The 23,702-nt window shown below is 37.8% G+C and overlaps 1 protein-coding gene across 4 annotated transcripts; it reads left to right on the top strand.

The window, feature by feature from the left end:
• The first annotated feature begins 223 nt into the window (after positions 1-223).
• On the top strand, positions 224-21,467 carry socs5a (suppressor of cytokine signaling 5a). 4 transcript variants are annotated; one of them, XM_067369390.1, is made up of 2 exons: positions 224-357; positions 15,195-21,467. In XM_067369390.1, the coding sequence occupies exon 2, from the start codon at positions 15,214-15,216 to the stop codon at positions 16,792-16,794; it is 1,581 nt and encodes a 526-aa protein (XP_067225491.1). In that variant the 5' UTR covers positions 224-357; positions 15,195-15,213; the 3' UTR covers positions 16,795-21,467. The 4 variants fall into 4 exon arrangements, with proteins under 4 accessions (XP_067225491.1, XP_067225489.1, XP_067225490.1 ...); XM_067369388.1 differs by lacking the exon at positions 224-357 and adding an exon at positions 918-1,039; XM_067369389.1 differs by lacking the exon at positions 224-357 and adding an exon at positions 924-1,261.
• Positions 21,468-23,702: the final 2,235 nt, after the last annotated feature.

Below are 23,702 nucleotides of genomic sequence, written 5' to 3' on the forward strand. Positions count from 1 at the left end.
TATGCAAGTTACAATCCTATCGCGTGCGTTTGCTTTTATGTTGTCAGCACAGACAGTTAATTTGTGTTTATATCTTGCCACTCAAGCAACCAGCTGCATCCTGAGGCTGTCGTCCATCACTACTGTGTGTCTGGGTTGGATTTAGTGACGTCTGTATCGTGAACGAGTCACTCTTTTGAATCGGTTCTTTATTTTTTTGCATCTGTTGAACCGGTTCACAGCTGTCTCCACGATTCGTTTAACGAACTGAATAGGTCCGGGAACTCAAATTGTTTGGACATGCCCGATTCGCAGCAGTAAGCAGAGAACTGATCAGAAATTTACTCAAAGTGAACCGAGGATTTGATGAGGTGAAAAGTAAGTTAGTCTAAGTCTACTTTAATAGCCAGATACAAATTAAACGAACTGAAATGTGTTGAACTTAGTTTTATCAACATACGAAACATTTTTTGATTTATTATTGTATTAAAACTCGCAAAACCTGTATAAATATGAATTCGTTTTAGTACGTAAAGCAAATGCAAATTATTAAATTAGCTAAATTGTGGCTGCAAGTAACAAACTAAACGGAAATATAGCCTTCAATAGTAGTTACAAAAAGTAATATATCATATATTAAGTAAAATATTATTTTATTGTTTTCTTATGCAATTAATAATAAAAAACAATCAAGCAACACTATTAAACGTGCCTACGGTCGGGATGTCGGCACCACGTATTGGCGTAATTACGTAAAAGAACGTCTGAATCATTTTTTAACCGACTCTTTGAAACCAACTGTTCAAAAGAACCGATTTACGTAAATGAGTCGGACATCCCGTCACTGACTGGAATTCGAGTGGGGAAATGACGCTTTCTTCCAAAGTCTTTCCCCATCCGTATCCGCCGGAACACAGAACTTCGCGCAATTGGAGTCCCTTGATGTCAGTCAACAGCAGCTTTGCCACCACCTCTCCTGATTCTCTTCTCTGCTGCACTTGGCGACCATATCGGCCGTCAGGGGAAGAAATGCCAACGGGATGAGGGGATCGTAGGCCATGTAAATACAAAATATAAAATGTTTACGATTTCATCGACACATCGTCGTGCTGCCTGCTTTTCGATTATCGCAGTTATGGTCCCCGTCGTCCCCCGTCCGTGTGTTTTATCCACCACCGTCTCTAGCCTCGGGAAAATGTACCCGACTATTCTTGATAGCATTTTTTTCGCAAACAAAAGAAGACACCCGAAAAAGCAATAAAAGAGCACGACAGAAGGATCGGTGAGTTTATCTCTCCGTGTGTTGTGAATGCGCATCGATTATTTTATGTTATCGCTTATGTTCGATGGCTTTTTAACTATTTTTTTTTTTCAGTCGGCCCCCTTTTCTAATGTCCGAAGCCGGTTGCACTAAAGCAACCACTAGAAATGTATAGAGAGTTATTCAGCAGAGACTTAGATTCATGGTCTATATGTAATTCATCATATACAGTAGTTTTATTGTCAGGTAAAATGTGGAGTGGAATCATGAAGGTGTCTAGTAATATGCCGCTATGTCCATGTCTGGATTGACTAACGTTACCTATTTAGACTCGCTGCAGTGTTATTGCAAAGGCCTATACCATTAATCACGGTTTAATGCATATTAGTGAAATATGAGCTCTTATTATGATTTGCATGGGCCTCATTTTAAGCACACTGGCAAATAAAGTATTTTGTTTTACCTGAGATGTATCCCATGACATCTTATGAAATTACATGACATATCATGCTTGGCCATTGAGTAAAACCAACCTGAATTCAGTTATGTATTAAGATTACTTTTAATGAGATAAACCTTTGTGTGGTCGAGGTTATTTTTAACACCTTTCTTACATGTAACTATTTGTGACTGTAAAATGGATCAATTGGACACCAGTAGACCAGAATAGATCATGATTGCAATTTGCAAACTTAGAATTTTGAGCAGAGATCCTAAGTTTTATTACCATCATGATCATTGCCAGAAATTACCTTTTTTTTTTAATGGAAATATATAACCTTCGTGATGTCAAGTTTTATTAATTTGTATTTTGAACCTTGTAAAACAATTTTTTTGTCAAAAACTTCAATTGAATCTGTTTCAGTTATGGCCGTTACATGTGAATCAAGTCTTGAAATTAAATATAAAGCTATAAATTATCCATATAAGTCAAGATATCATAAGACATGGAACATTAGAATATGCTTTTGAGACTGATATACAACAGCTGCAGGTCATTACAGTATATGTGGAGGAACAAAACCCATACTCAATCTATGAATAGAAAATCCTAGAATATGTATTATAAAATATGTCAAATGTTAATGACTGATAAATCTATTGTGCCCCCACATTTGAAATATCTGCAGTTTGCCCTGAGCACTGGTCAATTTCTGATTCTCGTCAGCATGTATGTTCAAATGAACAAAAAGTTGTTGATCCAAATGTTATCAAGTGAGAAATGTTACTCAATATAGGCTTAATGCCTATCTGTCCTAAAAAGGGAGTTGTGGGTCATTGTTGCATAAGATATACAGTGGTGTAACCTCAACAGGCCCATAAAACCTCCTTAAAACTATAGCTTTACAAAGCTCTGGATTTCAGAGGTCTGTTTCCAAAAAAGTGTGGTTTGTGGAGATTGAGGATGCCTGGGAATATTTTCTATTTTTGCACACTTCTTGACACAGTGCTAAAGATTGTGGGTTCATTCTGAATACAAGCTTTTGAAATAATATCTGCTAGCTCAGGGTGTCACAGATACATTTTCATGACATGCAAGACAATTAGTAGAGAGGGAGAGACTGCAAACTCCTGCTGGCATATTTCCGTGTGCAGAGGTTAAGGCCTGCCCAGATATTTTAGTTGTCTTGAGCGGGGCTTAGCCATTGCAACAGACGTTTCCTAGAAAGCTGCTTCACTACACTAAGTACATCAGTGACACTTTAGTTCTACAATAAGGTCTCATTCTTAATATTAGTTAATGCATTAGATAACATGAACTAACAATGAGCAATGTGTTTTTTACAGCATTTATTTAATCCTCTTTAGTGCTTGTTAATGAAACTACAATTGCTCATGTTAGTTCATAATGAATTATCTTTTGATTTTAGAAAAAATTTGGTAAATGTTAAAATTAACATTACATAAATAAATGCTAACTTCCAGGTGGCTTAGTTATGGTTCCTACTAGTCTCAACTATCAATGCTAATAGATTTATTTACATTTTAGTATTATTTTTATTTATTTATTTTAAGTAATTGTGAGATTAAAATGTATATTAACTATTCAAAAGTTTGGGGTGTGTAAGATTTTTTTTTTTTTTTTTACATTTTAAAGTCTCATGTTTACTAAAGCTGCATTTATTTAATAAAAAATAACAGTAATATTGAGAAATATTACTACAATAAAAACTGTTAATACATTCTAAAATGTTATTTATTCCTTTGATGGCTAAGCAAAATATTCAGCAGCCGTAAGTCTTCATTGTCACATGACCCTTCAGAAATCATGCTGATTTGGGGCTCAAGAAACATTTCTTATTATTATCAACGTTGAAAACAGTTGTGCTGCTTAATATTTTTGTGGAAACCATGATACATTTTTTTCAGGGTTCTTTGATGAATAGAAAGTTCAAAAGAACAGCATTTATTTGAAATGGATATCTTTTGTAACATTAAAAGGGTAACTTTGGTTGATGATCTTTTGATCAATTTAATGCATTCTTTCTGAATAAAAGTATTAAAGACTTTCCATAAAAAAAGAATATTACCTTCCCCAAACTTTTAAACAGTTGTGGTTACATTTGATATTGATACAAATATAAAATGCATGGTTTTCCTTTTTTCACATGGATCATGATTCATATTATTTGTGGCTTTTAGCTTGTATTGTTCCTAGTGATTTAAAGGACTGGTGTAGTTTTGAAGCGAGATGCCACTTTTTTTCATAGGGCACCTAAAGTAAAACACACCAGTGCAGCGGCTCTTGATCTTATCTATTGTGCAAGGAAGAACAATCATCTCCGTCTGTCTGCCATCCAGGGTGTGGATGTTGTCATAAACTCTCAGTAGGACTTTACCACTTAGTGTACTCATATTTTATTTCACCTAATATAGATGCTTTTTTCATTTAATGTGTTTTCTCATATCATCAGAGAAGGGCATACTTTAAGTCAAGTAGTCTCCACAGTTACTGAAGGTGTATGTGTTTGATAGGGGCTCTTTCTTAATCTCATGTGGTTCTCAGACTTTTATCAGAGGAGCTCAGGCATGTATACAGGCAAGATCTGTCTGTGAACAGAAACTGAATTTGGTGTGGAATGTGGATATTTTTTTCAAATGACTGTGTAGAGTGTCTCTCCAGCATGAGAACGAAGTGGGCTGCTCTGGACTGCTTCCTCTTCTGGCGCTTGGGTGCTAGAGATGTCTGGTGTAGAATTTGGCTGCAGTATCAGGTGAAGGGGGGTGACCTGGGGGGGGGCAGAGGGGGCTGGGCCCACGCTACCAGGAAGCAGAAGCTCTGGGCAAGGCTTGTTAGCGTTCTTGGTAGCAGAAACCCAAGCTGAGCAGAGAATAGCATAGTATTTAACGGGCTGGTGTTTTGTGATCTGGTGCCAGGATTTATCTGCAGACGGTCCTGTTGCATCTGGTTAGTGGTAGAACAAGGGGAACAGATCCATTAATCCACTAATATGCTCTAACTGGTTAAAGCAGAAACTTAAGTTGCATAGTGTTCTGTAAGCTGCAGAGTAATGAGGATTTAAACAAGGAGGTACAGAGGTAAGTAATATGTAATGTTAATACATGTATGCTGTTTTACATAATTACATAACATTTTAAATACATAATCATGGTGCCTTTTGTTCAAAATGAGAAGCTCCAACCTGTTCAGAGTCCAAATTGAACAGAGGAAAAAGTCTTTGCATCGACTTGTATCTGGACTTTAAAGTGGATTCATACCTTTTTTTTTTTTTTAGCTGTGATATAGTGCTTTAGTCTATATACATTACATTACATTCACTCTGGTGTGTTAGAAAGCCAAACAATTACAATATAATTAACAATAATAATACTTAAATATCATTATCATCATCCCTAATATAGTAATATATATTGTAAAACAAATGCACTTTAAAATGTATGTAAATGAAAAATGAATATTTCACATGTATATTATTTTACTTTACAGTAGGGAAATTACAATACTTTGGTCCTAATTTCAAGAGATACAGCCTTGAGCTTTTATTTTGATGAAAAACTGCCATCTCTGTGAGATTAGGTTTACAAACGCATCTTTCACAAATCTCCACAAAAATGTTGGAAAATATGTGAATGTGAAAGTAATTGGTGGACGTTTTTCTCCCAGATGCATGTTAAACTCAGTGGCGCAAAACACGAAGTTAAGCCAGGTGCACACTGTGCGATTTATAACAGTCCTTTACGATTGTTGCTTGTCAGATTGTACGAACATGATCCTCGCACTGTGGGATCTCAGCCGTCGTTTATGTCAGACAGTCGAGACGCATTAAAAACTGACGCGCACATGAAAACTTGTCTGGAGTTTTACATAATCAACCCATACAAGTTTGGTGACTGAGCTGCATTACACACTGGAAGAAGACAATTTGACATTGGTCGTAGGAGAATTCACACTGCAGGACTTTGCGCCAAATCTTCTGACACTGCCACAGTTTTGTCTGAGGTCAAATTTGATTGCAACGGTCATTAATCGGCTGTCGGTGAACATGTCAAACTAGCGATCAAAGACTACATTTTAGCTTAGGATTACAGGAATCTTTTAGGATTCTCAAAATTTGTCTCAGTCGACCAAATCGTGGCCAAAATCGCACAGTGTGCACCCACCTTTAGAGAACTTTTATGCTATGAGAAGTGCAAAATTTTCGGTTCATTATGAAACTCTGTGGACAGATTAGACTGTGGCGGCCCACAAGAGTCTAGGTAATTAATGGTAAACACTTTTATATAATTCTGCTTTTTTTTTTTTCTTCTTCATATTTTTCACACTTTCCAATGCGCACACATATGTATGTATATGTATGTATGTATGTATATATACACACACACACTATATATACATATACACACTATATATATACATATATACACATACTCATATATATATAATATATATATATATATATATATATATGTGTATATATATAATGTGTATATATATAATGTGTGTATATATGTATATATATATATAGTGTGTACACACACACATATATAATAGCCGATTAATGACCATTATATGTCAGCCGATTAATGACATATAATGTATATATATAGTGTGTGTATATATGTATATATATAGTGTGTACACACACACATATATATATATACACACATATATATGATTAATCAATTTGACAGCACTAATATTTATGTACATAATAATTCAAACTGCATTTGAAAAAGTAGAACTGAAGAGCTAAATTTTTTAAATTTTAAAAAGCAATTCTTAGTACTTTTTCACAAACTTCCATCTCATTGCTCTGCATTACTGCAGTTTATGTAAAAGATCAAATTTAAAATGTACTATGTAAATGTAGGCAAAATTACTACAACTAAGGTGGTTCTAGCATAATTGTTTGCTGAATATTATGTAGTTAAAAGTTGAGATTTATTTTTATTTTAATCTCTAATCATTAGTTCAGTGTATTGCTATAGAAGTGTGAAGAGTGGAATCAATTGTTACAGTTTTCGATGCCTTTTTTTAAAAAATTTAATTAAATACAGAAAATGGCAAAACTAATTTTAATGTCCTAAAAAGCTAGACTTCCATTAAGAACATTAATACATTTTTATAACACTTAAGACATTTTTAGATTGGGAATTTGTTTTAGATAAGAAAATTTAATGTTTAATTTAGTGGGGTCCAAAAGTTATCTTATTTAGACCTGGACACTAAATTTTAGGATAGACAACATAAAGTGAAAAGATTTATAGAGTACTTAAGTAATAAAATTTATGACACTGATAATGTGGACTTCTTTGTAGAGGTGGTCAGGTGTTTTTCTTTAGATAATTTTAATCATGCGGGGGAACATGATCATCAGGTTTCACACAGACTTGTGGAGTTCATCCAGTACTGCTCTCGTTGAAGTAAAAGGGATACAAACCAATGTCACCACTGTGACATTTTTAAATCTTCTAATTGTTAAGAAGTTAATCCAATAAGTATGGAAACATTTGTGTTCAACGAGAAGCATTTTAGTATATGGTGCCCATAGACCCCGTCTGGAGACTCTCCTGAATATCTCCTTTATTTTCTGGGCATCTCTTCTGAACTTTTGCTCTCTGTTTCAATTGGTCTTTATCTCAATTTAAATATTAATAATTCGATATGTAGTATAGATGTAAATTGTGTGCAAGTATATATTTCTATTCATTCTCAGCATCTCATTCAATCTTGAACAACAAACTCTTGGGTAATTTGTAGTGTCTAAACATCTGAAACACACCAAGGTGAACTTGGCTGTTTAGGCATGATTTCCACTTAGTTGAGGAAGGGGCACTTCCTTTGCCAACATGCTGTCTCAACCTGTTTTTGAGCCAATTTCTTTAAAAATAGTTTTGTTTGTTTGCTCTTGGGGTGCGGTTCTGTCTCTTAGCCACACAAGGGAGCCCCACAGCCAAACGTGAGCCTCGCCTGTGTAACATGCAGAGTGAAAGAAAACATTATGGATGGAAAAGTATATGAACATGGCATGGTAGAGAGTTGTAGTTCTGGCGACTGGTCTTTTGCCTGTTTGGTTTCAGAATTCAGTATGTTCACTATCTCCACAGCTGGTGTGTTTTGAGAAGTGGTTGACTTTAGGTGATAGTTTTGGCCTTTGAGACTAGAGTGCACTGTGAAGTTAAGCTACATTGACTCTGGTGTGCCTCCCAACCTGGTTTGCAAAGGCAAGGTTATATAATATCAATTTACCACATTACTAATCATTTCACTAGTACTAACATTGCTCGCGCAACACTTTTTGTGCAATAGCGTTTTCAATATGTATGCAACTTTTGAATAAAGTAAAAAAAAAATGACCCTTGACTTGATATTTAGGACACAGTTTCATAGAATACATTCTAATGAACTCTGTGAACCCTTTTCATGAACTCGTCTGACCACTCTGCACCACAATTTTACAAATGTTGTTATGCGGTGCAAGTTCATTCTGGAAATGGAGCAAGGTTCCTGAGTTTGGGGGAAAGGTCAGGCTTGTTGTATATTGTCGCCATAGCTGCGCTGACAGATCTGAACTTTGATTTATGGTCATCCTTTATGCTGGCTTTGAAAGGGATAAAGAGAGGGAAACAAGAGGGAAGAGGGGCAGAAAAGACAGAAGGAAGATGCTGAGAGTTAATATGCTTTTGCTGTACGTTGCACTAATTTGCTGTACTGACATTGAGCAGCAGTTTTTTGCCAATGCTGTTTGAGCCAAAATGTCACCATGTCCAGTACTTGGAAACATGAATGAGGGTGAGGATTAGTACAGGGTATCATGAGTCATGACTTGCCTTTCCTCTTTTAAATATAGCTTGAAACTCATCCAGATGTAAGAAAATAAGAAATTGAAATTATATTGGTAATTAGCAATTTTCTGTAATGAATGTAAAAGTCTTTAGGGGGCATGCTCACACTACAGGACTGTATGACTACCTGAATTGGTGTGGTGCTCACACTACACAACAAGATTCCTTCAATTCTGGGCTGAAATGGAAAATTTAGGATGCGCTTGGCTGTAAACCAAAACTGAAAATGTTTAGTGAAGTTTTGTTCACACATCAACAAAAAACAGCACAGATTTTAGATTTAAGAAACCATATCATTACAGATTGAAATCAGGAAATTAATATTGTCAATCTAGCGGTCGTGTCCACACAGCTGACATGTTCAGCTTATCCACGTTGTGTGCATGAAATAGACTCTGAACACAGTCAAAACATGCCATCGGAGAAGCGCTAATTAAACGTCTGTTCGGCTCGAAACCAAAAATTGTGGTGTTTTGGCCCAAATTTTTCAATAGATGAAATTTTGGTGCATCCGTAGTTGTCATCTGTCGGCATCTTGTCATAGCAGCATGCATACTACACAGCACAACGCTGATGCAAGTGATTACAAGATTTATCCGTTTATACCATCTGCACTCTGATTGGCTGGATTAGTTCCACCTTGTTGCATTGCACTCACTAAAAGATCACTGGACAGCTCAAGACAGGATCAGATCACATTGCTGACCCACTCTTGATTTTAATAATGTTTTAGTAAATGTTGAAATTAACATTAACAAAGATTAATACATTCTGTAGAATTGTAGTTCATGTTAACTAATGAAATTTATTGTAAAGTGTTACCCAGACTGATTTTCAACTGTTTTCATTTTGATATACATATTTAGATTAAATATTCCACTCTCATTAATGTTTAGCACTCAAATTACATAGTCATCCAGACGTTAAACAAAGAAATATATGAATTTAGATATATTAGATTAGATATTTATTGTGGATGCACTGCTTTTGGACACGTTTCTTGTAGTATGCCAGTTTTAATGACAGCGAAGAGTGCTAGGCTCTTGATAATTCCTCTTTAAACTGTTCTGAGAAAATATTTCTTGTGAGAACAATAATCAATGATGTGCACTTGATATTTATGGCAGACACTGCTGGATTAGATCGGTGGTAGAAAGGTCCATTGGTCTGTTTGAACAGTACTGTACAATCAATGCTGCACGGAGGTGTGTTGTTGATGTTGTGTACAGGCAGACAGTGGCCTTATGATAAGTTCTTCTGAGATCCTCCCAACATTATGAAAAATACACTTGTGTTTGAAGGACACAATTGAAAGGAAATGGTAAAATTTGCATGTTTTTATTTTTAAAATGTTTTGTCAGTGACATGCTGAGTCAGATAATTGTATTTACACTGCGAAAATAAGACCTATCTGTTTCCATTAATAATATATAAAAATTGTAAAATATATGTTTACCTTACAGGTAAAATTGCATATGTTTTATTTGTTTGAAACCATTAAAAATACTATTTAGCCAGTGGAAAAGAATGAAAATAACTCTTATCTGGATACTAAAAGATTTTTTAGCAATGTAATGTGACTGCACAAATGGCATTTATGTGTCATATTTTTTGTCACATTTATGTAGACATTTTCCTAATGTCTTTTACTGTTAAACTTGGTATCACTTAATATGCATATGGAAATTATACGCAGAGTAGGATATGCATAGTAAAACTAAGTGTTGTAAGCTCTATATATGGTTATTTCGGGGAGGAGGTGGGATGGAGATGCATGTAAGCACAATCTTTTACTGACTGGGTTTTTACAGAGTTTTGCGCAGGTTCTGGCATGCTAAATCTAGCTTTTGTGTGTGTACACACAATTTTAGGCTGAAATCTACATAAAGTTTTATACATGAGGCCCCTGTTTTTAAATGGTCATGTAAAATATAGTCTCTGACTGGGTCTTGAGATGGATTAAGTCGGAGTCCAGTCTTATCCAGACTGGAGCAGTGTTAAAAATCTTACTGACAGATCACTGACAAGCCACGCAATATCGCATTCATATCGCAGGTGAATCGCCTTCGATAATGAACGCGATATTGCTTGGCTTGTCAGTGAACTACGGCTTTGTCTATTAAATGCCGCTCCATTTGAAAGCAGGTGATGGCGATTTCACGGTAATCAGGGAACCGGCTTTACTGACGAAATGCGCGTGACAATCGCATGCGATATATCGGTCAGCCCTAATTCAAATTCAATTCTAAATGTTGCACAAACTTGTCTGCACCCTAAACGATATCAGAATCCATGCCGACAGAAAATTGATGACTGGTATCGGCATCACAAGTCATAATTTTGTCCAACTCAAATTTGTAGTGCATATTCACGACACCCAGCAGCCTCTTAAAAAAAAAAACATGACACCCCTCTTCTTCCTTGCCACCATCTGAGAAAAGGTGAATAATACATTGTAGCTTTCTCCCACATGACCTACATTCTGTTGTTCTTTTTATCAGGAGACTTGATGAACTATCATTAATTATTTATGGAAGTTTTTCTCTCTTGTTCAGTATTCTCTTTTTGTGACATATTTCGCGTTAAATAATTTAAAGTCTTGGTTTTTGATTGTGTGCAAAACTGATGCAATAATGTTTTTTTTTTTTTGTTGTTGTTTTTTTTTTGGAGGGGTGTACCTTTTTATGTTTTTTATTATTATTATTTTTATTATTAATCACTATTGACTTTGTTTTTCCATAGACGTTTTTACAGCTTGCTTTTTGTTCATTGGTGGAAAGTTCATTCTGTGAAAAGATGGGTTAGCCAGAGTACATGTGCTCAATAAAGAATTTTTCTGAGCACAAGCAGTCCTTGAGCTCATTTTTCACCTGGAGACCGTTCACTACTGACTTTTTGCTTACTTATATTTGGACTGTTCTGACATTTGGTCTGGTCTATCCTGGCGTAGCCTTTACATTTGCTAGTAGTGGATAAACAGTTAATGAATTAGCCCAAATACTGTACAAATTCATGCTTATATTCAGGAAGAGTGTATGAGCTTTTGTTTTTAAGATTATTAAAGCCAAAGCCAAATCAAAGGTTCTTTAGTGGCTACATAATGATTAAGGAAGGATTTACAGAGCTCATGCAAAACCTCTCAGTTCATTAACTGCTGAGTGCTCCACTATGGCGGGTCAGAAAAAGACAGGCCCAGACCGGCATTATAACTCAGCCTACGGCAGCATGTTGACTGGGAGCAGTTCCATGAGTTCATTTTTAGCGCTGGCCTTGAGTCTTAGTGAGTCTGCCTGGCAACACTTTAATCACTTAGGCCCTGTTTACACCTGGTATTAACATCCGTCTCGAGCGATCTGATTCCAAGTGGTCATTCAACCAAGAAAGATTGCCGTATACACCTGAAATGAACCTGTCTCCTGTGGCTAGTTGTGATTGCATCTCTTCATGAGTGAATGTCACTGCAAGTTGTTAAAGCACATAAAATATAAACATTTCAGTTGTAATAAGTAAGTTTCACATGATCTCTACTTATTGCTATTTGATTATGCTAATATCTTAACTGAGATTCAATTATGCATGTTTTACATTATCTCTGTAACTGCAGGAAGTATACAGAAAATATTCTGTGATGTCTGGTGATTGTATAAGTATGGGCTTTTTTTCAGTTTTTTTGATCAAACTGATTTTTGAGTGTATATATATTTATATATATCTATCTATACATACACATATATATATATATATATGTATATACAGTTGTTGTCAGAATTATTGCCACCCTTGGTAAATATGATCAAAGATGACTGTAAAAATAAATCTGCATTGTTTATCCATTTGATCTTTAATTCATAAAATTAGCAAAAATCGAACCTTTCATTGAAGGAAAAGAATTGAAAACAAAACATGTTGGCCACAATTATTTGCACCCTTTTATTCAATACTTTTTGCAACCTCCTTTTGCCAAGATAACAGCTCTGAGTCTTCACCTATAATGCCTGATGAGTTTGGAGAACACCTGACAAGAGATCAGAGACCATTCCTCCATACAGAATCTCTCCAGATCCTTCAGATTCCAGCTCCATGTTAGTGCTGCTTCTCTTCAGTTCACTCCACTCATTTTCTTTAGGGTTCAGGTCAGGGGACTGGGATGGTCATGGCAGAAGCTTCATTTTGTGCTCAGTGACACATTTTTGTGTTGGTTTTGATGTTTGTTTTGGATCATTGTCCTGATGGAAGATCCAACCACAGCCCATTTTCTAGCAGAAGCGTCAGGTTTTTAATTTTATCTGTTAGTATTTGATAGAATCCATGATACCATGTATCTGAACAAGATGTCCAGGACCTCCAGCAGAAAAATAGGCCCACAACATTAAAGATCCAGCAGTATATTTAACCGTGGGCATGGGGCACTTTTTATCCATGTGTGCACCAAACCCATCTGGTGGGTTTGCTGCCAAAAAGCTCTTTTTTAGTTTCATCTGACCATAGAAGCCGATCCCGTTTGAAGTTCCGGTCTTGTTTGACAACTGAATGTGCTGGAGATTGTTTCTGGATGAGAGCAGAGGATTTTTCTTGAAACCCTCCTGAACAACTTGTGGGGATGTAGGTTATGTTTGATAATTTTTTAGGCTTTCTGAGACTGAAGACTCAACTAATCTCTGCAATTCTCCATCTGTGATCCTTAGAAAGTCTTTGGCCACTCAAACTTTCCTCCTCACTACGCATTAGGACGATTTAGACACACATCCTCTTCAAGGTTAATTTGTAATATCTTTAGTTGTTCTTTTTAATAATTGCCCTGATAGTGGAAATGGGGATTTTCAATGCTTTAGCTATTTTCTTTCTTTATGTTGTGAAGCTCAACAATCTTTTGTTGCACATCAGAACTATATTCTTTGGTTTTATTCCTTGTGATAAATGATTAAATTAATTTGGCCTTTGTGTTTCCTCATGTTTATACTCCTGTGGAACAGGAAGTCATGGCTGGACATTTTCATGTTCATGATCACCCTGGTGTGCTAAAAAAAAATGTAAATATGAATGGGAATATACTTCAGAGATATTTTACTCATAAAAAATTCTAGGGGTGCCAAATAATTGTGGCCAACGTGTTTTGGAGAAAAACATTTATTTCATAATGTGATTTTCCCCTCACTTTCAATTATTTTCCTTCAATGAAAGGTTAGATTTTTGTTAATTTTATGAATTAAAGATCAAAATGAAAAACAATACAATTTTGTGTGTGTGTGTGTATACATATATGTATATAGGTGTTAATTCACAAGCAATATAGCCATTATATGCTATTATCTTAGGACATTCGTTTTTTACATTGTTTTATATTGGTAATTTGTTTTATATTGATTAATCGTGATTAAAAATATTGGAGTTTTCATTATTTTTATATTGTAATAATTTCACACGTACACTCCAAATTAATGTAGAAACAACTTAAAGACAGTATATTTTAAATATTTGTTTAATGGTATCTTTTTATGAATGAAGGCCAGTATCACTGATACTAATACTGGTACTGATGTCTCTATGAAATTTTTTTTTTTTTTTTTTAAACATTAATTATAGACATTCATCATTAGTATAACTAAAAGCTATAAATTTCAACATTTTATTAGGCTTTTAAAAAATAACTTTTAATTTAAGTGAACTTAAAACAATCCTCACATAAACCCATTATATAAATGTCATATTTACCTGTGGCCTTCCTTCCTGTTACAGATTAGAAATATACAGAAATTGAATAAAGTTTTCGAACACTTTACAGTCTTCACTGCATAAATTATAAATTAAATATAGATTAAATCAGTTTTCTATTACCTTTTGTTTTTTGATTAACATTAATGACGGACATCACAGCAACTGATTTATCAGGCTGCTGTGACTTTAAGACCTGCCACTGCTGAACAGCTGATCTAATTTTCTCACAACTAATTTTTTCACAACTCATAACATCATTTAAGATGGCATTTAACTCATTTAAGATTGTTCTTATGAAGATACAAAACTGACATTTTGGCATAATTCTGTGTTATTGTTTGTTCAAGCACGAAAGAACTCCATACTGGTGCGTGTCTTTCTGTGCATGAGTTGTGTCACACAGACACGACATTCACAAACAGCACATTCTCCTTTGAATTGTGGTGCTTGAATGGTTTAAAAGCATTTGCGTGAATAAGAGCATGATCATATAATGTAACTAGCCAAATTGATGAAAAAAATGCAAGCTGCGTTAATTGCATTGAATATTTTTAACACGTTAAACTGAAAAAAATTAATCAATTAAAAAATTAAACTTTCATTATTGTTTAGGTTACATCTGTTAACATTTACTACAAAGGTTAAGTGTTTCTGACTTGCTCTGAATGTAGAACAAGCAAACATTTTTGAACATTTAACACCTATATTTAGCATTATGAACTTGTGATTGGATTACCCAACACGAATATGTAAACTGTGTCTTAGTCACTTAAGGCTTTGCTCTCCCACAGTCCCTCACACCCACATGCACACTATTGTGTCTGTGCTTGTTTTTTTGTTTTGTTTTGGGGTTTTTTGTAACTAGATGGTTTCCGTCTCATTAGTTTTTGTCATCATGTGCTAATAGAAGTCGTCTGACTTTTTGTTCCAGGTCCAGGTGCCCCCACCTCATGGAGAAGGTTGGCAAGGTGTGGAGCAACCTGAAGAGGGGATGTCAATCTCTGCTCCACACAGATGGGGGTTCTCACGTTGAAACAACACCACAGCTTCAACAGCAAACAGACATGGTATGCCACGTTGTGGACAAGGCCCAGGGAGACAGCACACTGGAGGCCGCCAGTCCCTCTAGCAGTGTGGCAGCACTCCCACTAGTGGCATGGAGGACCAGCGGGAGTGTGTCACGACGGGGCCATAACTGCGTAGCGGATGTACCCCAGATACTAGAGATCACAGTTGAGCAGGATACTGAAGATGCTCATGCTCCCCTGGGAGCCCGCAGAGACTCTTATTCACGTCATGCACCTTGGAGCGGAAAAAAGAGACACTCGTGTTCCACTAAGGCTCAGAGTTCTCTAGAGACCACAGATCGGCGATCAGGCCGGTCTCGGCGCAGACATGGGACTGGTAGTAGCCGTGAGGAGCTGGAGCCGGGAGCAGCACGCTCACTACGCCAGCAGATCCATGACACAGTGGGCCTATGCCTCCCATTGCGCTCATCCTCTCGAAATGCTCACCTTCCACCACCCAAACGTAAAATACAAATTACTGAGCTGATGCTGGAGACGTGCCCCTTTGCACCGGGATCAGACCTTGCCCGAAAATGGCACCTCATTAAACAGCACACGGCACCGGTGACAGTGACACCAGTGGATTCTTCCTCAGATGCCTGTGGTGCTACATGTGCATCACCTGAAGATGAGGAGGAGCGCTTGCGAGAAAGAAGGCGACTCAGCATCGAGGAAGGCGTGGACCCACCTCCAGATGCCCAGATCCACACAGTGGAGGCCATCACAGCCCCCCTAGCTTCCCTTTATAAACTGGGACCTAAGCTGGCCCCTGGAATGGGTGAGGCTGATAGCCGGGGCGCAACAGCAGCTAACTGTGACTCTGAGGATGACGACACCACCACTCTTTGCTTGCAAGCTCGCAGGCCCAAGCAGCGGCACACTTCAGCTGAGGGCCATCTGAGCAGCAAGCAACCAGGGCCTTGGAAAGTGCACACCCAGATCGACTATATCCACTGCTTGGTTCCAGATCTGCAGAAGATCACAGCACTTCCCTGCTACTGGGGTGTGATGGACCGCTATGAGGCTGAAGCACTGCTGGATGGTCGGCCCGAGGGCACCTTTCTGCTGCGAGACTCGGCTCAAGAAGACTATCTGTTCTCCGTTAGCTTCCGCCGCTACGGCCGCTCGCTGCACGCACGTATTGAGCAGTGGAATCACAACTTCAGCTTTGACGCACACGACCCCTGCGTGTTCCACGCAGCCACCGTCACAGCACTCTTGGAGCACTACAAAGACCCTAGTGCTTGCATGTTCTTTGAGCCGTTACTCACTGTGCCTCTGCACCGGACCTTCCCATTTGGCCTGCAAAGCCTGGCTAGAGCTGCCATTTGCAATGGGATCACCTACGATGGCATCGGGGCACTACCACTGCCCCCTGCTCTGCAGGACTACCTCAGGGAGTATCACTATAAGCAGAGGGTGCGTGTACGCTGGCTTGAGAGGGAGCCAGTCAAGGCCAAGTGAGGCAGGGCAGATCCTTCTCCGCTCTCCAACAGGAGTAGTCCGTTCAGCACTTTTCAGAAGTGGAGGAATTACAAGTTTTTGGGGCACGGGAGGAGGGAGGGGTTGGATGTTCGGGGATGGAGGTATGAAGGGCGGGACCTGAAACTGAACCCATATAAGCTTCTATCACTCTAACAAACAAAGAAATTACAAATATAGTGGCTTTCCAGTGTGCACATTTCACTACAGCTTATGGACTAGGATGACACAGCAGAGGTTACATTTCCCCTTCTCCTTCAGTTCCCATTAGAGTTGTCAAAAGTACCAACTTCGCTGTTGAGCGGATTCGTAAACACCTGATTGGCCATATCATCAGATATGTCTGTGATTGGCTTCAATGAGCAGCGCTTCAAAAATTTTGTAAATTGTCATCAACGACACTCTTCATCGAGCGCTTACTCAGATACACACGAGAGTATTTGAAAGCGGGAGCGTTTGAAAGCAGACGTCTACTGTGGACCAGTTGGCTGATAGACGGCTGCCTTCATACGCTCCCGCTTTCAAAACGCTTTCAAATTCAAACACTTCCATGTGCTTTCAAACGCTTCCATGCCTCGATCATTGTAGCCAATCACAGACATATCTGATGAGCCGTGAACACAATGGCCAATCAGAGGTGTTTACAAATCCAATTTCACATTTTTCAAATTTCAGTACCGATTGGTACCGAAGTCGGTACATTTGACAACTCTATTTCCCATGACTTTGCCCTAAGAGGGATCTGCAGATATTTTTCACTGTTTGACTGTGAGGTTTATGCCATTTCCATTCACCTCCCTGCCTTCCCTTAATTCCCTTGCATTAAAATTGCATTGTTAGTGTTTATTCAACATAGGGAAGGGGAAATGAAGGGTGATATTCAAATATTGATTTTCCAGCTTCTTTCATCATCTTTAGCTTTCATGGTGCTCTGTCAGTGGTTCCCATGGTAACATTCTGTGCTCATTCCATGGTTAGAAGAGGCATTCTGGAGCAGGAAATAGAAAGGCTTTCACCCTGCTCATAGTGAATGAGGCAGAGGGATCCATGAAAGATGGATTGACCTTAAACTGTATCTAGACAGCTTTTGGGAATGTGTTGCAGTGGAGAGAAGGGCTCTGTTATGTTCTGCTTCCTTACGCTTCCGGGAAGCGATTAAGGACGACAACATGATGTGGTGATGATGTGTGTGAGAGCTCTTGGTTTTCAAAAAACATTGTTACTCGCACTCTGCGTTCTGTTGCTGTCGATATGTTTTGTAATCATTAATTCCTACCACTAATTGCACAGGGGGGGTGACTAATTCTGTATCGTTTTTTTTTTTTTTTTTTTTTTTTGTATTGTTGTGAATGGTCTATTAGTGCCCTTGAAGTTGGGCACTGATTAAGAGCACTTTAACTTAACTGTGCTTATGTTAGTGGGTGCAGCAGAGGCAATACATAAACCTGCTACACTGGGACCATTGTTGTTAGGCATAAATACCCTCCTATATACAGGAATAAACACTCTACACTCACTTTGTCTAACCACATCGCTCTAGACAGGATATAGTAAGTTTTGAGGTGACCCCATCAGTGCCATTGGAATTGGGTCAAGCTGGCTTGTTTTATGAGACCTGCTTAGTTTAAATGATTTTAATAATTGATGAATAATCTTTAGTACATTTAAGTTTAGCAGATTCTTTTGTTAAGGAACTAGAGGAAGGTTTGGAATTTAAATAAATGGAGTATAATCACATTGTTGGCCAAGACTAGGCCAAGACCAGCTTATTAATCACTTTAGAATCCAGATCCACACTTGAATTTCTATAACTACAATGAGGGATTTCAAATAGAAGTTAAGAGAAAAGGACATATGTATAACTCTTGTGCTGTTTACCCCATTTGTTTAGTCTCAAAAAAGATTAAATCACATTTAAACCAGCGATTCCTAATCCTGGTCCTGGTGCCCCCCTCCCCATATAAGAGTGACATACAAAATGTGCGGGATTGGGGGGCGGGGGTTCCAGGACCGAGATTGGGAACCACTGACTTAAGTAATGTGCATACATCTAAACCATGAAGTTCATCATATGGTGCATTCAGTGGATTTGTTACAATTAGTGGTCCAATTGGAAAAGACGTGTTTTCCAATGACCGTTCCTACACTGAATGTCAGTGGCACCGTGAGACATCCTTTTCATGGGCCTGGTGCTGATGTGTGATGTATTTTGAATACTGCTAGGGATATTACTATTGATTCTTAAATCTTTCTGACTTGTTTTCAATTGATGCGATCAGGTAGAACTGCCAAATGCTAAGCTCAGGCTCGCAACACCTAAACAGCAGGGTATACAGTGCAACTATAACCAGCTTTGTGTGCTTGTGTGTGTGTGTATGTGTGTTGCACTGACCCTGACCTCAGTCAACCATAAGAGACTTCTGCTGACTTGAAAAGTTTTGTTATACGCTCCTCCCAGGCAACATTAATCCACAGTCTATCCTGATGCATTTAAAGTCGTCTTCCTGCACGTTATCCAGTCGAGTCTTTTTCCTTGCACAAGAAAGGATGTCAGAATCATCCTGGGAAGAATTCAAAGACATGAGGAGAGAACTTTGGGGTGACATCACTGCAACCACTGTGTGGTTTGATCTCCCTCACCACCTCTCTCTCTGTAGGGTGTGGGTGAAATTAGTGCAATTTAGACAGAGCCTCGGCTTGTATGATGGTTGTGAAGCAGGTTTCAGGTTGACATGGCATCTGAAGGGGCCAGCTGTCCTGCTTACTGCTCACCTGTAAAAGTGTCATGCTTGGCTTTGCTCCAGACACTCCTCACTGCACTAACCCGTGAAACTTGACGTGTACCTACCTATACCTGTGTGTACCAATTTTCATCAGGGGTGGAGCATTTGCTCAGTCAGATTGGGGCAGAGAAGAGGATCATGGTGTCTCTTCTCTTCCCCCCTATTTTTCCCTAGTTTTACTAAAGGCATAATGGATATATATATATATATATATCCATTATATATATCCATTATATATATACACACACACACATACACATACAGATTTTTAAAATGAAATATTTTTATTATTAATAACTGTAAAGAAATGCAATAATGTTCTTGGGCTTAGCTATAATGGTGACCCATGTGAAAACTGATGTGAATTGTCTGAGAAATAGTTCTCTATTGAAATTGTCTTCAGGTTAGAATCATTCTATTCACATCACGACAACATAGGATGTTGGTGCAGTGTGTCATAAAAGTGTGTGAGAGAAATAATAGATAAATGTGACCAAAGGTTTAAGTTTGGTGGAAAATTGTCAATGTGATTCTCACAAAATTATTGCTAAAATGTTCCAAGATAAACATTTTGAAATTAAAAAAGGCCTAGTTTTAGACCCTAAAGGTGCTCATTGGCTCACTCTATGGATTTATTAACTTTCAGAAGTGCCTTTTCTTAAATACTTCACCCTTTCCTCAAGTAACCCAAATTTAGTTGTCCCCAGTGGTTAATTTGCATTCTGCAGCAAATTAAAGCAAAATGCGACATAAACGTATGCATTAGTTATGAGTTTTTATACAAGTGTGTTGTTGTGTGCTGAAAGGAAGTTAGAAATATCACGAAGAATTTGTGAACAAAAAGCTTTTATTCCCCCATATTTTAGTATCAAAGTTAAGGTCTGAATTTGCTGTTTATCTGTTCACCAGAACAGTATAGTTAAATGTGATTATTAAATATTTATAGACCATCAGGTGTATGATTGACTCAAGTGATCGGTCAGCAGAGACTTTATCACAGATCACCACAAAGCACGATGAAAGGTCATGATTCTCAGATATGATACTGAGGCTTCGATTGGCAGTGTGTGTCCTCACACGTTATACACCTGTCAGTAGCCTAGCCGTAATTTCTTCTAGAAAATAACAATACTATGTTAAAATGTTAGAGAGAGTGTTGCAAGCCATTTTATGTGCAGAGCCTTGCACATTACCAACAGGAAAAGTTTTCTGTTCAATATTATTTGATATGTTTCTGTGCACAAAGGGAGGTTGTGTTCAGCAATGTTTAGACAGAAATAAAAGACTGACTTGTATTAAATTTTGTTGGATCTGTCTCAGATTCAGTAAGTCACAAGCATCACCATGGTAACTGTGTTACCTTAAAGGTGGAATGGGCTGAAGGTGAGGTTTAAGGACTGGGTGCCATGATGACAACATTTGACAATGATTACACTTAAGATGACTCTTGCGCCACCCATGACCTGCCTCCGTATTTCTGATTGGACCCTTGGGACTAGCCCCTCAAAAAACTTGCTGAAACATGCACCAATGGGTTCTCTGGAGTGACGTGGATATCACTGTCTCTCACCATCTTATGTGTTTAATTTTTTTTTTTATACACCGCCCAAGGTTTGTACTGTACAATGTAATTATTCGCACTCAATGTCCTCTCTCTTACCTTTCCTTCATTCTCTTATGTACAGTTAATGGTCCCTACTCCCAGGCTGTTACTAAGTTGCTCTGTTGTATTATTTTGTTTGACTTTGGGTTACAGTTTGCTGTTTTTGGGGGTGGGGGGGCTCCACATGCCCCTCTTTCACCAGTAGCTGTCACTCTTGGTGCTCTTGGCTTATGCTTCATTGTCTTAATATTCAAAAATAAAAAGTGTTGTATGTGTAATCTGTTTTCCTGTTTTTCCTTTTTCATTTAGCACACCATGACACCAGCTTGGTTCTAATAAATATGATATTGAATTTTTTCTATGTGAAATTTAAATGTCACCTCCATAAAATTTGTATTTTGAAATTTTTTTTGGTCTTGAAATAATATTCATGAAGCTAAATTAATCCTAAAAATGTTTAACATTTTTAAAGATTACATTTTACATTGTATTAAAAGTGCTAGTTGGCCTTTGCTTAGCAGGCTATTAGCTTAACATCATGCTAACAGTTTAGAAAAACACTTTTGTTTAGCAAGAACAATCAAGATATGATAATGCACTACATTTATGATCAGACATTGAGAAAATGGATCATGCATGACTGGAACTGAAGGAAGAGTTAGGTTGCCATTTATCTCTGCAGTGTTCTGTTGAATTCAGGTAAAAATGCTAATGGGTGCAGTTTATCTGCAGTACACCTCTGAATAACTAAAAGACTGCGTTGATTGAGGAAGAAAGGACGTAGGTGTGAGGAAAAATATGTAATCTCTCAATCTAATGCACTAGTCACTTCACACCAGTATTATGTAATGTACTTCATACTAATACTGCATTAACCTGCTATACGTTCCATGTTTTTCAGTCCCGTTTGGGGCACTTAAGGTCAGTGTGTAAATGTGTAGGGACCAGCAGGAGTTCAGTATGGTTGGAGCCTGCCTTAAAGACACTGTACTGAGCTATAAATATACCCAGACATCTGGGCCTCTCAACAGATTGAAGTTCACGGTAAGGTCCTCATGGTCTTGTGTTGGCCACAATGGAATAACTGTGTTCAAGTGACATCTGGACTTGTCATCCAGCTTAAACAAGGTAAGAGAAGAAATAGCTAAGCTTTTTAGCAGCCAAGCCACCCAAACATTTAGTAGATTCTTAGTAGTGGCTAAAAGAAAAATGTTATTAATGTACCTTCAGGTCATTTTTAATGCTCAGTTGTACCACCTTGTGGTTAAAAGTGCTTGTGGATCAAGCAGCCTGTTCTGCAAGTCCATAGAAAAGGTTCTAGGTCATTCTCTTCTTATTGCTGGGCCCAACCTTGAGGTTCCCACCTCCTCGGGTGTGATACTATAATATGTTGTCAGTTCATCATTCAGGCTCTGTCTCTTTTACAGAAATGGGGAGGGCAAGGGTCGGGTTGCATTCTCTCCTCTGCACGCCATGTCTGGCTGGATTTTGTGAGACATCCATTTGCTGGGCAGTGAACTACCAGACACACATTAACAACACGTAGTAGATCTATTCGACAAACATTCAACATCAAAGTTGTCTGCTAAATATGTTTTCTAAATATCTTAAAGGCAGCTGGATTGAGCTTGATAGTGTAACTTCCAAGAAGTCTATGATTCAGTATTGATTAAGAGTTCTAGGAATACACTCAAGCTAACACAGAGATGTGTGATACACACACACTCACAAGCGCTGACAGGAGCAGGTCACTTTTGAAGGTCATGTTGAGTTTTGATGTGGACAGCAAAGAGGACTTTTGTGCCATCTGAAATGCCACACTGTAGTCTTTTATGCAGTATTGCTAAAATACATAAAAAATACATAAAAAAAAAAGCCTACTTTTTGGGGTGCATATTAATTTTGTCAGAAAAAAATCTTGACCATCATGGCTTCTTAAAGTTACAGTTAACCTAAAATCGAATATTCTGTCTGTGTTTGTTGGTTATTTCAGTTTTGTATGTCTATCTGTCGTTTGTGGAAACACAAAGGGACAATTGTAGGCTACGGGTATGTTTTCCATACAATGGCAATGGCACCATAAAAATGTCAAGATAGGGCCTATGACACACGCACTGTATTACAAGTCTTCTGAAGGCGTTCAATATCTTACTGAAATGTATGTCGTTATTTGCTTGGCAGGTATAACGAACAAATATACTTCTCCTTTTAATTAAAATTTTGTTCCAGATTCATTCACGAATCGAGCTGATCCGGTTCTCAAGTTCAACTTGACAAGCGGTTACTTCACTGAAGGGAAAATTTACGTTATATTTGAATTACAGCTTAAATTTTGGTCTGTTCTTAACACAAAAGACTTATATCAGATGAATGTAGTGCACGAGGTCATATTAACCACATTCATTTAAGGTGATTTGTGTCCATTATTTCGAAGATTCAGTTACGAGTCGAACGGGTTTGGAACGACATCAAAGTTTATGTATTAGGCTACCTTAATGTTTTGA

Source organism: Chanodichthys erythropterus, chromosome 19, assembly GCF_024489055.1.
Source record: "Chanodichthys erythropterus isolate Z2021 chromosome 19, ASM2448905v1, whole genome shotgun sequence".
NCBI classification, from domain to species: domain Eukaryota; kingdom Metazoa; phylum Chordata; class Actinopteri; order Cypriniformes; family Xenocyprididae; genus Chanodichthys; species Chanodichthys erythropterus.